The 16,830-nt window shown below is 45.0% G+C and overlaps 1 protein-coding gene across 3 annotated transcripts in view; it reads left to right on the plus strand.

Annotated features, from left to right (window-relative positions):
- Nucleotides 1–16,830, plus strand: part of COL28A1 (collagen type XXVIII alpha 1 chain) — a 1,696,952-nt gene that overhangs the window by 1,241,772 nt on the left and 438,350 nt on the right. For all 3 annotated transcript variants that reach the window (XM_069648530.1, XM_069648529.1, XM_069648528.1), the window contains exon 27: nt 13,656–13,724. In XM_069648530.1, coding sequence (XP_069504631.1) covers nt 13,656–13,724 — 69 coding nt within the window. The remainder of the gene's footprint in view (nt 1–13,655; nt 13,725–16,830) is intronic.

A 16,830-nucleotide genomic window follows, 5' to 3' on the forward strand; every position in this document is an offset into this window, starting at 1 on the left:
CTTCCGTTTCCGTATATTTCCGGTCACCGTACTTTCCGGTAGGCGCACACTGCGGTGACCGCTAAGAGGGGTGGCGGTATTGCACCTAGGGCGCCGTACGGCGGCGGTGTGGGCCGTTTTTGGGTCATTTCCGCCATCGCGGACTTTGCACTTCCGCCGTGGCGTGGTGCTCGTGCCCGATGGGTCGGAATGGGCCGCACTTTGCTCCTTCGTGCAATGGCGGAAACGCTATTTACGCTGTGGCGCTCCGGTCAGTCACTTTCCGCCAAGGTCGTAATGAGGGCCAGTGTCTCTTCTGAGGATAACATCGCAGGAAAGACAGCAGGTAGAAACGTAAATCACATAAGCAGAGTTTTATCAGGTGATTTGTGAATTACCACTGAATAAATCCCTGGGCCCGATGGTTTTCCAGCATCTTTTTTATAAAATGTACAGTGAAATTCGAACTCCAAAATTAACACATCTATATAATTCCTTCAAGCAATCAGGTGATATTACTCCTTCCATGGAAGAAGCAAAAATCATATTGCTCCCCAAGACGGGCAAAGACCCATGTAATCGCGGCTCTTATTGTCCGATAGCCTTAATACATATTGATGCCAAAATGTACATGAAAATCTTGGCCAACAAAATGGAAAACTTGTTAACCCTTTTAATAAATCCAGACCAAACAGGTTTTTATAAAACTACGGCAGACACAAGACAGTATTTGGATGGTGTGCCTTATTTTGGAAAAAATATAGAGGAAGACGATCTCTGAAGTCCTTGTCTCATTTGATGCAGAAAATTCCTTTGACCGGGTCGAGTGGTCTTTTCTGTTTCATACATTGGGAAAGATGGGGTTTGGCCTGAAATGTATATCTAAGAATTAAGCCAACTAAAAACACCCCAGCGCGAGATTAATGGTAAATGGGCAACTATCGCCCCCATCTCATTGCAATGTGGGACAAAACAGGGATGTCCTTTATCACCCTTATAATACGCACTCCATTTAGAACCATTGCTCGTGAAAAAGTAAGACCGACATGAGACATTAGGAGAATCGAATTTGGAGGCACTGCGCATAAAATCATGGCATATGCTGATGCCAGATTACCACAACACATTGCCTGTGGCTAAGCAGGAAATCAGGCAGTTTGGCAAAGTGGCAGGATTAAAAATAAACAACGCAAAGTCAGAGGTATTGAAGCGGCGGAGGAGCAAACCTAGCAGCTAAGTACACAATTAGGGTGGGCAAAGGAAGGGATAAAGTTATTGGCAGTGGCTATAACCCCCACTATAAAAGGAATATACAAGGCTAACTACCTACCCCTGTTAAAGAGCATTGAATCACAACTGCTGCGGAGGGGCACACTTACTATTTCCTAGTAAAGCAGGATCAATTCTGTAAAAATGGTTACTTTCCCTAGAGCATTATATTTTTTTCAGGCATTACCAATATGGGTTCCATTTTTTTCCAGAAGATTCAAAGGGTGATATCCAAGTTTATCTGGAACAACAAAACCCCAAGGGTATCCCAACGTACATTAAGGATCCCAACTTGACAGGGCGGGTTAGAACTCCCAATTCTTAAGAAATACTACTATGCTGCACAAATACGGGTTTTAAAAGACTGGTTTCGCGGGGATATAGAGAAACAATGGTTTCAGTTGGAGAGGGCGTTGGGAGGCCAATCCCTTAGAGATGTTCTCTAGTTGCCAAGACAGGATTGTCCTCCTAACATACACCTCAGCATGATCACGGGACGGTAGAGCACAAGTGGGATGCATTAGTAAACAAAACATCACTTAACAACAAATCCTTCTCCTCTTACACCCTTGTTTAATAACCCGCAATTTACCCCTGATCTTGATCCCAATACTTTTAAAGAGTAGAAGCGAGTCAGATGTGAGAGACTAAGAGACATGTTTCAGTGAAAAGATGTTAAATCATTTACACAATGCAAGCAAGCGCTTGCTCTGCGAGAAAGTTCTTGGTTTCAGTATTTCCAAGTCAGGCATTGGATTCTAGCCCCACCTGTTAGGAAGGCTGCAGTAAGAGACCTCACTCAGATATGTTAAGTCTAATCCAGGTAACACAGAATTGATTTCGAACATATACCTTCTGCTGGTAGACTCCAATACCAGGGAATCACTAAAGTATATACAACATTGGCACAACCACAACACTCTGGGAGAGGTAATATCTGAGGAAGACTGGGAGGCATTGTGGAATGAGAGTCCGAAATTAACCAGGTCGCTCCAACTGAGGGAATTCTGGTATAAGTTGTTGGTGCAATGGTACTATATGCCTGTTTCGATTGCGAAGAATGTTACCATCTGTCTCTGACCAATGCTGCAGGGAATGTGGAAAAGTAGGGGCCTGGCAACATGTCTGGTGGAGTTGCCCAGCTTTGCAGCAATATTCGGATGAATTCAACAAATGTACGGCTGAAATGTTCTTATTGAGGGTTCCTAGGGCTTTAAGATCATGACTTTTGGTATGTATGGACAAGGACCTTAGACGGTGTCCGAAACCTACTCGGAGGCATTCGTTATAATGCAATTGTCAGCACTGCAGGGGATAGCCCAAAGATGGAAAATGAAAGAACCACCACAGATTTCGAAATGGCTCTGCAAAGTATGCAATTTTTTGGCATTGGAATGTGTACTATACTCTATACAGGGAGCACGTGCTGATTTCACCAAAGACTGGAATGTGATCCTGTACCTATTGCAAAAAGCCAATATTGTTAGACAGTGTACTCAAAAGCTACGCATTTTAGGTATTGTATGAAAACCTGATCTTTGATGTGACGGTAATGCAATCTGGTCCATACACTCAAGGTTATATGTATGCACTCCGGTTTTGGGACGGGGGAGGGAGGGAGGGTGTGCTGGGGAGGGGGCATGGGGAGAGGGTGGAAAAGCGGTTGGTTGAAAACTCTCAATAAAAACAAAGGGCCTCATTACACGTTAGGTGGTAAACCATGGCGCTATTAGCAAATTGCAAAAAGCAGGCGTTAAATTCCCCAACCCGCAAAGGGACCTCGTAGTAAGGTGGTAAGGATTTACCGGTACCGGTAAAATACCGGTACTGGTAAACCCTTACCGCCTACCGTGTAATGAGGCCCAATGGGCCTCATTGCGACCCAGGCGGTAAGTTACCGCCTGGGCCGTGACTTTACCACCATGGCGTAAACTACGTTTACGCCATGGTGGTTGGCGGACTTACCGCCCCATTCCGACCTTGGCGGGGCGGTAAGTCCCCAATCCCCATTTACCCTTCCCCATTCCCATTTTTGCCCCATAGGGCATAATGGGAGTGGGGAAGGCGTTAATTACGCCACCGTAAATTACGGTGGCGTAATTAACTCCATGGTCCCTTAGCGCCATGGATTTTAACACCTGCTAAAAGCAGGTGTTAAATCCGCCATGGCGCTAAGGGACCTCGTACTCAGGCGGTAAGGGTCGGCGCTGTTTACGGCGCCGTAAACCCCTTACCGCCTGAGTTGTAATGAGGGCCAATGTCTTTAAAAAAGATTCCATGTAGATGCTGTCAGTAAATTGTTAGGAGCATACAACGATTCAAGGTTTTGATATGAAGCAGCTGTTATTTAGCAGACCATTTTGATAGCCACAGAGAGCCTAAGATAAAGTGAAGAAGAAACTGTTTGGTAATGAAGCTCACACAAAGGTCTACTGCAAAATCAAATACTGCTTTTGTGACACTAAATTATTAAAGGCTTTGACCCCAAAAATCCACAATCAAAGCCCTTTTGTTTGTTAGCAATATAACCAATAGCGTTTCATGCTGCATCAGTTATGAAAGGTGCATGTGTGCAGGAACTCCTCGACCATTGGAACACATGCCATGTAACACCTATATTGATGCCAACAGCGTATTTTATTTACGAAAAGGTAATTATACAATTAAATAATGGTTAGATCTTTTTCAAACAGCGCAATCCTTCCGCAGCATATGGTAACTTGATGGTCTTTTTTACCTAGTCAGACAGTGTTGAATATGCCTATGTCTGGGCATTAAGCAATGAAAGCTGGGATCTTCTGGCAGTACGTAATTGGCTTAGCCCTTGTCAGGTGAGGCGTAGAAAGATCAGCTTCCTGATGATTTGGCTGAAAGAAATACTATTCAGTAAGCTAGACATACAAGGAGCTGTTGTATGGTAAGGAGCCAAGCTCCCTCACCTGAGCCTAGAGAAATATTCACATCCAACTGGTTGGGTAGCTTTCATTGTTTCGCTGGGCAGAAAAGCATCACATTTCTGAAGAGTATGTGCAGTAGCTCCAAACATCCAACAATGAAGATGAACCTAAAACATGCGTGAGAGAAATTTTTAGATGTTTTTTTTTAAAAGCCTCTGACTCATAATTGGTTGATGAATTTCAGGAAGATTTCAGAACAGTTACTTTTGTGACTAGAATTTCAAATGAATTAGAACTCACTTTACCGTGAATTTAACATGTGCCAGTTTTGGATTTTGAATTTTGTACAGTTTTCATCCCAGCCCCTCTGAGTGACATGGTGAAGATGTTTCACCTTCACATGCTGATCTGAACACCCAGAGGTGCGCCAGATGGCACCAGATGTGTTGAGTGCATGGAATGCTCCAAGTCAGGCATTGATGTTTCAAGAGACAGTCTTTACTTTACTTCGGATAGCCGGATGAGCACTGCCTAGAATGAAATGGGGAAAGGGAGGCATATTCTACTGGCATCTTGAGGAGAATATGTATGGACTGCTTTCTCAAAAAACCAATCCAAGAGCCACCACTGGTTCTGTGCTTGAACCGGATATGTGGTTTCCTTATTGGCAGCCACTTTTGTCTGTGTCATTTCCTTTTATGTTATGTTATGTTATGTTAATGGCCACTTGTATAGCGCCTTTTATCATTGGCATCATTTCAAAGCGCTGGGGGTTGAACACCCCTCACAAGGACCGCAGTCCAGATCAGTGGAGAGAGTAATGTAGTAAAACATGCTTGGGAGCACCCGGTATGTGTGCAGCCAGTGTATAATAAGTGCTGTGTAGCTGCATACCAGTGCTAGGTGTGATGCAGTGGTTGTATGAGATCAGTAGAATGTGTGCAGCAAGACCAATGGGGTTGGGTAACTGCATCCTGGTGGTGCTGGTGTATGTGAATGACATTATTTGTACTGCTGGTCCGATTTCCAGGGGTATAGCTGTGTTCTAAAGACTTTTAAGATGAACATGAAGGTGTTTAAGTATGCATGCAGCTAGGCCAAATTAATCAAGGGGTGTAGCAGCATTATATTGGTGCAGAGGAAAGACCTTGCTCCTGGTTGAGCTTCCAATGGCTGACGAGGGGGTGGTATCCCCCTGTTTCTTGTTGGGTCAGATTGTTTTGGCGAAGACTGACGGGTGGTGACAGGCAGATCTGTCCCACATTCATGTTGTTGCTGTATGGTTGCTAGCAATATCCTCAGCCGATAGTTCTATTAAATGGATTCCCCCGACAGGCCGATCTGTCCCAAAACTCATGTTGTTATTCTATAGGTGCTAGTAACGTCGTTGGTTGGTAGTTCTACTAAATGCATTCTCCAATAGGTAGTTCTAGTAGTACATTCCCAGATAGTTGGGATTATCAAAAAAGAAGTGCTATAACATTCCTTGATATATAGTTCTGCTCAGGGATTTTCAGATGTTTAGGGTTAGAAAGCAAGGGCATTTCCTGGACTGTTAGCATAGTGCATATTTGCAGGGCAATGATCAAGTTCATAAGTGTTATTAGTGCTTGGTTGATAGTTCTTCCGGATATATTCCTGGTCGGTAGTTCTGCTAAATACATTCACTGGTAGGTGTGATTAGCAAAATAAAGGCTAGACGGCCCCCGATATCTAGTTCTGCTCCTGTATTTGCAGATGCATAGGATTTGCAGGCATGTGTCTTCTTGGTCTGATGGCATAGTGCATAATTTCATAGCCTTGACCAAGGTCATGCGTGTTATTAGCACTTGGGTTACGAGTCTAGCACAGTCGGTCCAGATTATTGGCGATAGATAACTCTAGGTTTCAGAGCGCATTGAATTCCTATGGATGAGGTAATTAATCAATTCCGTCAAGGACATCGGTGTCACTACGATTCGGGTTTCAAGTCTTGGGCAAATGCTTCAGGTAGCGGGGTTGGATATCATCTATCCTGAGAGCCATGACAGGGTAAGTATTGAGCGGGTACCACGCCAGGTGTCGGTCGTGGTGGTAAATCGAGTGATTCACTACATTCCTATATGTGTGTTTAGGCAAAGAGCCAGGTTTTGATTGCCTTCCGGGGAGACAGTGAGTTCCGCAAAGTTGGCGGCATGGTTGAGTAGGCATACCCTCTGATGCTGGCCGAATTGGAGGTGGGGACCACTAGGAGGAGGGCAATGCTTGACCTAAGGGTGCGAGTCGGTTGTTAGGCATAATCTTTTCTTGTAGGAATATGGGCCCTGCTTTGTGCACTGCTCAGTGGGTATTACATAGGAATTTGAAGGTGGCCCTGCATCCAAATTGGAGCCAGTGTAGGGTGCGCAGAGCCAGTGATATGTGGTCCCTTCATCCCAATGCAAGACGCAGTTTGGCAGCTGAGTTTTGTACACTTTGGAGTTTGTTTAACTGGTAGGCTGGTGCACCCAGGTAGAGGGAGTTTGCATAGTCAAGTCTGGACATGACAATGGACATAATTGCAACCAGTCTATTCGGGTAGTTATGGTAAGGGAAGATACGCTAATGACAGGCTTTGGATGTATTGTTGAAGTGGTGAGACAGAGTTAGGTCCAAATCCATTGTGCAGCCAAGATTTTTGATAGTGGTGATGGTCACAGGAGGTCTGGGGGATGACCAAGTGAGTGTGGCCAGGAGTCGGTTGGGGGAATAGAGCAGATTTTCCGCATACCATAATCTCCATTTTACCTGGGATCAGAAGGAGATGGTCAGTCGTCATACAGTGGTCGATATCTGAGAGACATGCCGCTAGGTCAGGGCTGGGGTAGATGATAGATTTAGGAATTCTCAGGATGATTTGTGTATCATCCGCATAGTTATAGCAAGTGTGTGAGCAGATGATCCTGGGCAGGGGGGTCAATTAAAGGTTGAAGAGAAGGGGAGAGAGGCACGCGCCTTGTGCTACTCCAGTGTTTACTCGGCATGCAGTGGACCGAAAATGGGGGAGATGGGTGATTTGCTGTCTATTAGAGAGGAATGAGGTGATCCAGGAGAGAGCTGAATCACGTATTCCTAAAGAGTGCAGTCTGTCAAGAAGGATTATGTGGTTGATGGAGTAAAACGCTGCAAGAGGTCAAGACAAATAAGAGCTGTGCATTCTTCTGAGTCTGCTGTCACTTTGCGGTCATCCGTGAAAGAGAGATAAGCATGGTTTCTGTTCCATGGTGCGGACAAGAGACTGATTGTGCAAGGTGTAGGAGATTGCTAGATTCCACAAAACCTTTGAGCTGTGAGTAAGCAGTGTGGTTGATGAGGCCAAGACACGTCAAGTTCTTCGAAGGGAAGGGGGTTGCCAGTGTAGGCCTTTTGGGGGTGGTTGGTGTTATGGAGATGGTGGTTGGTAGGTGGGCAGTGTTTGCTGAGGGATGTGTGGTTGGGGTGAGGGAGGTGGGGCCAACATGGGACAGGGGAGGAATGGGACATAGACTGTCCCAGCAACCCTGGGATTCCTCTGGGTTGTTTGTGGCAGGAGTTTGGGAAAGGGTGAGAGTGTGTGTGCAGGAGGTTGTCTGTTTGGAGGATGCTGGAGGGCAGAAAGGGCAGTTGGGTTGAGTGGAGCCACCCCTCATGTGAGAGATGGGCTGAGGCTGTAGTGTGGTGGTCTCTGGGTTTGTACTTGAGGGGGCAAGGGACAGGGGGGTGGCGTGAGAGGTGTATAGTGTGTTTCCAGAAATAGACACAAGGGTTGAGCAGGCAGAGGGGCCATGTTTTGTGGAGTGGAAGAGAGCTCCTCTGGTCTGAGAGTTGGACACTGGGCGGTGGGACGCTTTGAGAGAGGGAAGTCATTCTGCCTGGGGAAGTGGAGAGTGAAGGTGGGGGACAGGTAGGAAATGGGCCAGTGTTGAAGAGAATGGTGCAGGGATAAGTTGTTTCTGGGTACGTCAGAGTGCCCTTCTGGTTTTAGAGTTGGAGTACCAGCGCTGAGAAGATGTGGGAGGCTGTGGATTCTCAGGGAGGGAGCGTGGGAAAGAGGGTTTGAAGGTTGAAGGAGGGTCAGCAGCTGTAGGTAGGGTGGGGGTGGAGCTTCTCTAGTCAGCGAGTTGGAGGGTGTGTGGTGAGTGGTGGTGGCAATGGGTCAGTATGTGTGTGTGGGATTTAAATGGATGGCTCGGAGGTGACAACGTCGGTGGGTTGTAAATGGGAATGTCTGACAGCTCTGTCTGTATGAGAGTGGGGTAGTGTGTGTTGAGAGGGGTGTGTATGTTAAGGATTTTGGTTGTGTGTGGTACTGGGTTCGGGAAAGAGGGTGAAGGATACAATGCAGATGAGGTTTGTTCTGGAAGGTCTGAGAACTTCATGTGTATGTGAGTAGGGGTGTGTGCTGTGAGAGTCAGTGTGTGTGTGTTTGTGTGCATGATTCCGTGTGAGTGTTGTAATGGGTTCGAGAATGAGGGTATGAATACTTTCTCTTTGAACTTATTCTACAAGAATACCCATCAAGCTAATTAGAACAGGCTGCAAATTCACCCAACAATGCCAGTGACTACCTACTGCTTAAGATAACTATGCTTCACCTCGATAGGGGCCTGTCTAGGTAATGTTGTCATCCTGCCTCATTATGACAATGTCCATTTACCTCTCTCACAAATAGCAGATGACACATATCGGTCTCACCCCGGGCTAGGGTGGTGTTTTCTTATCGGAAGATCCAGACTCCTCATAGAGGTCCATGTCAACCATTTTCTCAGACAAAAAACACATGCTTGACAGTAACACAAACGGGACTACTCCTCAGCGATCGGAGACCTACCACAGGGAACCACATTATAAAATTACTGGCTCCAATGATTTTTGAAAAGTATTTAAGAGGAACTAATTCCTTCCTCTCCAATCGACCCTCCCAGGTCCAACTCGGTTCCTTCCTCACCGACATCTTTTTCTCTACCTGTGGTGTCCCCCAGGGATCTAACCTCTCCCCCTGGCTGTTCAACCAGTATCTGGCACTTCTTGCTCACCGCATCGCAGCTCTCTGTCCCAACTTTCAGTGCTATGCGGATGATACCCAGCTCATTTTCAGGCTACCCTCGGCCTCCTCTTCCCCTTCCCTCATCTCTGACTGTCTTTCTGCTATCCAGGAATGGTGTGCCGCCAATGACCTCTGCCTTAATGCCAGTAAGACTGAGATTCTACTTATCGGCACACCCACTCCCTCCTTCCCTGCAGCTCTCTGGCCGGCCTCCGTTGGCCCTCTTCCTGCTCCTACCTGCAAGGCAAAAAACCTCGGGGTCATCTTCAACTCCACACTCTCTTTCTCTCCTCACATATCTGACGTCTCTAAGAAGTCACACTACCAGCTACACCTCCTCAGAGGTATCCTTCCTTTCCTTTCCTTCCCCCAGAAGCTCACTGTCTCCAGAGCCCTGGTTCTCTCGAAGCTGGACTACTGTAACAGCCTCTATCTAAATCTTCCTGCCTCTACTCTCCGTCCTTTGCAACTCATCCAGAACAGGACTGTGAGACTTGTCCTTGGCCTCAAGCCCAGGGACCGTATCTCTCCAGGACTGAAATCGCTTCACTGGCTCCCAGTGGCTGTGAGGATTAAGTTCAAAACCCTCTGCATTGTCCACAACGCCTTCTGGGGCCTTGGGCCAAAATACCTTCAACTCTCTCTTCCTAAATATCTTCCTTCTCGAGCTCTTCGCTCATCCATCTCCAACTACCTCAGGGTCAGCCGCTTCTCCAAGCAACGAGCTGGGGATAGATCTCTCTCCGCAGCAGGGACCTCCCTCTGGAACAGCCTTCCTGCCTCCCTGAAACTTGAGGAGAACCATCTCCGGTTCCGGAAGCACCTCAAAACTTTCCTCTTTGCCTCCGCTTTCTTTCCCTCTCCCCCCTGCTAAAATCACTGAACCTGCACTGAATCTGCAACTGGGCCACTCACCGATCTCGGTCCTTGGCCCAGCCACTCTTCCCTACACTGCCTACCTGCACTAGGGGACTGTCTCTGTATCCCACAGCCCCTTCTCCCGGCACTTACCTTGTACTTGCCACCAGCTGGCCCTTTTATTTATCTTGTATTCTACTAACCATGTACTGCACTTTCCTTGCACCTGCCACCAGCTGGCCCTATTATTTATCTTGTATTCTACTAACCATGTACTACACGTTCCCCTCTCCCCTTCCCCTTGTACTTTTCCCAGTCCCCCTAGCCTTGCACTTGCGTGATCCGAATGACACCCGGCCTAGTAGGATCGTTGTCTGCCCCCCCCCGCCTCGTCGCGCCTTGAAACACTTGTGTATAGGCGTGTTACAAATGCCATATCATATCATATCATTTTCCAACATGTTCTTAATAGAGACTACCTTCTTACATATTTTGTGTTTAAAGCAGCCACAACTGTTTTTGCTAACTCAAGTTTGTCCTTGTCCCAATGAAGGCTGAGCCTCCTTACAACTATGACCCAGATAGCTCAAACTCCTTGAATCGACAAACTCTTTAAAACTTCAACATACACCATTTTCATCTCTTACCTGTTTTGCCTGTTTGTTTATCTTTTTTTGCAGTCTAATCTAATCACTAGATGTGTTTTTGTATTGGTATGTGTAATTGTTTGACATTTATAGAGCGCGTTGCTCTAAAGCACTGTACAGAAAAAAATTACAGTACAATAAAATGCAGATTGATTACTTTACAAAATATTTCAAGGAGAGATTTAATACTGAAGGAGATAGCTCCTCAAAGAGGTACAGAAAGAAGAATAAGAAGTACTAGAACGAAGAGAGAAAGGGAGACAATTCCGGTGCAGCAGAGCAAGAAGAGAGAAGGAACGGAATTGAGACTGGGCCCAGGTATGATGATTTGAGATGAGGGTGGAAAGAAAGCCAACCAAGCAAAGATAAAGATTGAGAAATAGATTCACAAGTTGATAGCTGATACAGGAGGCGAATGGAAGCACTGAGATTACAAGCAGTGCTAGAAAGAGGTACCAAAGAAGGAGGGAAGAAGACAGAAAAGGGAATGAAAGTGGGGGGATGGCAGGGAATAATAGAACTTTGTTTTATTCAACGAGTTCAAGACAAAAAAATGATCAGACATCCATGACGTGGTTGCAAGCAGACAGGAAGTTAAATTATCGTGAATAGTAGATGAGAAAGAAGAAAAGGAGAGAAAAAGTTGTGTATCATCAGCATAAAAGTGATGCGAGACCTCAAAGGACAAGATGGTGTAGAGAGAAAATTGAAGGGGGCCGAGAACAGAACCTTGGAGGACACCATGAAGAAGAGGTAGAGTAGCGGAGGTGGAACCAGCCCAAGAAACAGAATAAGTGCATTTAAAGATATAAGAATGAAATCAGCCAAGAACAAAGTTGGCAAAACCAAATGAAGAAAGACAAGATATGATCAACAGTATCAAATGCAGCGGACAGATCCAAAAGTATAAGAAGGGAAGAATGTTTATAGTGTAACGGGCAGAGAGCAAAGAGTCATATGCAGATAGGAGAGCAGTTTCAGTTGAATGGCAGGGACTAAAGCCAGACTGGAAAGAAGTATGAAGAGTTATTAGTAACTAGAGTAGAAACCGTGGAGTAAACTAGTCATTTGAGCAATTTAGAAAGCTAAGGAAAAAGATGAGACAGAAAATAGAGGGAAGAGAAGGGTCAAGTGATGTTTTTTTAAGACTAGGAAGAATGGAAGCATGCTTAAAGCAAGATGGAAAAGTCAAAGAAGAGAGATATTAGGAAGAGTAGTAAGGTAGAAGACAAGATAAGGATACACTTTAGGTATTATAGAAGAGGGAATAGGATCGGATGGGGAACCAGTAGGATTAGGACGAGCTAGAAGAGAAGAAGTATCAGAATAAGTGATGGGAGAAAAGGAGGAGATGACTGAAGTGGGAGATGGGAGTGTCAAGGAAAAGGAGTATGGAACAATAGCAACATGAGGAGAAGCAACTTTAGAGGAAAAATAAGTTGTAAAATAAGAGGCAGTGAGAGTAGAGTGAAGCACATGATATGGGGTGGGAGGTGTAAGTGAACGAGAAAAAGATTGAAACAATCGCCTGGAGTGTGCAGACACAGTATACAAAAGATTGGAATAATAAGCACGTTTAGCTGAAAGAAGAACCCCGTTGTAAAGAGAATGATAGGATGAGAGAGACAGAGAATCAGATTCAGATAGGTATTATTATTATTTCTTTTGCTGTGGTTCAGAATTATGTTTGTGTTGTTAAAATGTTTTCTCAAAGTAACAATATGTAGTGATTGGTAGATGTTCGACAACCATCCTATCTAGTACAACTATCAGTTAGGTTTGTTAAGGTACCATCTTATTTGCGTCACACAAATGCTTTTGTATTGTCATTCAACATACATGTTTGTTCTCCGCTTTCATTACCTAAATGAAATAAGTGTAACTTTTTCTTAATTATTTTCTTCTAAGCTATACATGACTGCGCTTTGGTTTGAGGGATCTCCCTTGCTAGATACATTTACCTCTCTGAACCTGACTGACTAACAACTTGCCTTTTATGGAACATTTTTCTACTTCTATAGTTAGTAATGGGCTTGTAAAATAAGCTCTTATTTTAGGTTCCTGATCTTCAAACCATATTAGATTGTTAACCACTAGTCTGTCACAGGTGATGCATTATTAGCCCTAATAGTTTCTAGCAAATAAAGTGTTTTTATATGTTTGTTATGTTAAAATTTCTTATTTAGCTCGCCCTATCATCATTTTGGTGGCTTCCTGATAATAGAAGGATCGAACAGCCCAACACTTATTGAGAGAATAACTATGTCTTTGGAAGCATCCTGTATGGTAGATGTGTGTCTGTAACTCTACTTTAAAATGGTATGGCATCCCATAACCTTGCTGCCTTCATTGAGAAGGTCAATCTCTCTTATATTGTGTTCCCTAAATTGTCAAGGAGACACCAAGTATGCGTTCGATGCTGAATAGTATGCTAAGTTCACAAATGTGTATGGTGACTGAACTTGACTATTAGGATTTAAGATCATTAGAGGGATAATGGACCATGCAGATGGATTTGTCTTTAGCTCAGCCAGGCTAGCAAATGTTGAGCGGAGGGCACCTTGCAGAGGCTTTGATGTGCCTCTGCATGTGAATAGTGGAGTCTAAGTGCTTTGGAAACTTGCACGCGTGCAACCTTTACTGTTGCTTGCAGTTGTACCAGGCATGTGACCTTCTGGCAGCAGTGAATGAGTGGAGTAGGTTGAAAATCTAGTATTCACTTCATCTTGGGAATTCCGAAAAGGGTTAGGCGTGCAGTTCTCACAATAGACAGGGGAAGTAAAACCAAGTAATTGTGTTCAATGAAATAACTTACATTTAAGTAGAACATTTGAGGCTACACATTGTTCTACAAATTATTCCAGCAAACATAGATCCACTGACTATAGATCATCCACTAATGCTGCACAATGTTAACCTTAGCCATCAGACTTAATGTTAATGATCATATCTTTTCTTCAGGGCTCAATAGGTCAGAAAGGCTTCCCTGGTCCAGCAGGACCTCCTGGATATGGCACTCAGGGCAATAAGGTAAATATTAAATTACTCATAATATGATAAAATAATATGCATGTTCTTTTATATGTGACTTCCGTGCTCTATGTATGCCCAATTACCTGTAGTGGTATTCTGTGCTTAGTTGAGAGATTAATGTTCTATTCGTAACTGACTGCACATTTAATTTCGCTAGAACGTATAATTTATTGCGTAGTTTTGCATCATAAAATAAAAGCATCATAAGCCTCATGATCTTTCTTTCACATGAGAGCTGCCCAGACAAAAGGCTGCCATAGAAAGGCAGCTTTTCCACATATAGACATGCAATATAATTTTCCATAATAGATGTCTCTGAATTACTTATATTTCTACCACAACCTTTCAATGTCATTAATTTAAGATTCCAATGCCAGTACAGTTGCGCAGGACTTTTCTTATATACAATGGGTCAGGGGTAAGATCTACCCAAGGATTTATGAAGCAAAATTTGGGAAAATACCTCTTATTATTGTGAAAAAGGTTTAACAATCTCAGATAACATGGTGAGTGTGAAAGCATGGTGTGTATAACATTATTTTGAAAGGATTCCTTAGTCCCACATATTTCCCATCTTAGATATAGTGTTCTAGTGCCAGTTGTCCTTGGAAGTGTTTTCAGCAATGGGAGAAGCAATGCAGCTCTTTGTTGACTCTGTTCAACTCCAATGCATGTCCATGACATCAGACATGACGGTGCCCCATGACCACAATTGCTTTTCTTCTACATTTACTAATCATGCTTATCTCTCTTGCTAACTGTCACTTGTTGAAGCCCAAGGGAGGCGTCAAGCCCTGTAGGCACTGCTGGAGGCAGATGTCCATCAAGAACCCTCAATTTGGTTTGTCCTTAATGCCTTGGGGTGTGATTTGTTATGGATGACTGCTGGCTTGTGCCAGTCAGTGCATAGAAAGCCCCTCTGTGAGCATGCTGCTAAAATGTACACCTTCCTAAAAAAGGACCACAAGTGCCGTCCTTCCAAATCTCCTGCTTTGGATCCCTCTTCCAAAAAGGCTCAGAATTTGGAGAAGATGGGAGTGGAGCACTGTTCAGTGGAGGAAAGACATTGAGATGATTCTCGGTTACATGAAGGTGACCAGCAAGAGATGAAGTTGAAGAGGGGTCACAAGAGGTCTCACTTCCCCAACAAATGTTTTAGATGTCATTCATCCCCCTGATCCTTCTCAAAGAAGAGTTGTCCCTCCTGTGCAAGGAATGATGAAGAATCTACTGGAGAATCACCACCAGCGAAGGTACTGTTCCTCACTCGCTCTTCTAAACCAGTACAATTTGATGAACGTGGGCAACAGATTTTGTACATATTTCCCAAGGCCATGGTGACTTTTATACAAGTACTGGTGGTGGAGCAAGAGTCCAGCGTGATTGGACAAGCAAGCAGAGCTGCCTCTTTAGACCGCAACTGCATGACTTTTGGCTCTGTTGCGGTGCCGACGCCCAATACTGTCACCCTCCAACTCTAAGTGGCTCTCCATTTGGACCATAAAGCCCCAGCAACGATAAATCTCCAGCTCCGTAGGCCCAGTTGTTTGCTAAAATGGGCTACATTTTTGATGATGAGGTAAATCCTATGCCTTATGTTCTATAATATTCGGGATAGGTGGGGGGTTTCCCAGATGTGTTTTTTAACCAGGACCATAAGGCTACTGTGACAAATTAGGGGAATTTGTCCTTTCTTCTCTAGGGGGAACCACCCCCTTTGAGGTTATAAAGGTGATCCCACTCAGCAAAACTCTCCCTAGGGGTTTGGGAAAGCAGGACCTCATTGGGAGTTACTCCTCTTTAGGGGACAAGGACTCCAAGTCCCATGGTAAACTCCCTATACCTAAAGTATCATTTACCTACATGGGAGTAAGAAAGACTGACATCACATCTATGTGTTGGACTCAAGGTAACGCTGGCATTACCTCTTTGTGTTTGGCTCAAGGTAGTGCTGGACTTTCTACAGACTTGAAAGCTGGTGGTAAACAATCCGCCACTTTTGAATCTCAGAGCGAGAATAAAAGGCCAACAACCCTTGAATGGAGGAGAAACCCAACGCTGAGATGAGCCTCTGATGTGAGAATGTCAGCAAGGGGTGGAGCCACGCAGACCAGCAGAGTTGGCTTAGCACAGAAGGAAGCGGACGTCCGAGGGAGATGTGGTCTGCCCAGCAGAGCAGCATGCAAGGCCTGAGTAGGAGAGGCTGTGCAAAGCAAACCATATCTGGGGGCGCAACCACGTACAGGACGTGGTGGTCCCGAAGCCTGCAAGCAGATGCAGAGCCCAGGAACGAAGGGAGGACTGGTTTCTTTGCTCTCAACCCGGGAGTCAACCGGTAAGAGAAAGTTGAGATGAGCAGAACATGAAAACTGCTATTTTCCAGTGCGTAAGTGCGGCAAACTGTGGAAAACACTTCTGCCGCTTATTAGACAGACCTTCACTGGAGCAAACCCCACAACACAGCAGATACGTGGGATGCCCTAGTTGGAGGGAAGAGAGGAGAGGAAAAAACATGGGGGGACGAGGGAGTCCCCCTTAACCCATACAAGACTCACAGGGACTTGAGAAGAGGGAGAGAGCATGAGATAAGGAGAAGGGTTGCGGGAGCCCTAAATACACGAGCAACACAAACCTCCAGAAGGGTCAAAGGGACCCACGAGAACAAAGAAAGCCAGAGAGCATTCACATATACCTCCAGAAGGGTCACAGGGACCCACAAAAACTAAGAGAGCCAGAAAGGGGTCACTGGTACCTCTAAAAGGGTCACAGGAACCCATGAGAACTAAGAGAGACAGAGATGGGTCACAGGATCCTCCAGAAGGGGCACAGGGATCCACGAGAGCTAAGAGAGTCAGACAGAAAGAGGGGTCACAGATACCCAAATAAATGAGACATTTTGAAAGAGGAACCCAAAGGAACCACAGGGGCCCAATAAGCAAAGGGAAGAACAGATACAAGAGGAGCACAGAGAGGCCCAATAAGCAAAGGGAAGAACCGATACAAGGGGAGCACAGAGGTACCCAGCAGGTGAACAAAACGGGGAGAGATCAAACAAGGTGGTGGAGAGGGACTTGAGACTTTAGGTTTGAACTTTGGGGCACTT

Source organism: Ambystoma mexicanum, chromosome 2q, assembly GCF_040938575.1.
Source record: "Ambystoma mexicanum isolate Mex_15411 chromosome 2q, UKY_AmexF1_1, whole genome shotgun sequence".
NCBI classification, from domain to species: Eukaryota; Metazoa; Chordata; class Amphibia; order Caudata; family Ambystomatidae; genus Ambystoma; species Ambystoma mexicanum.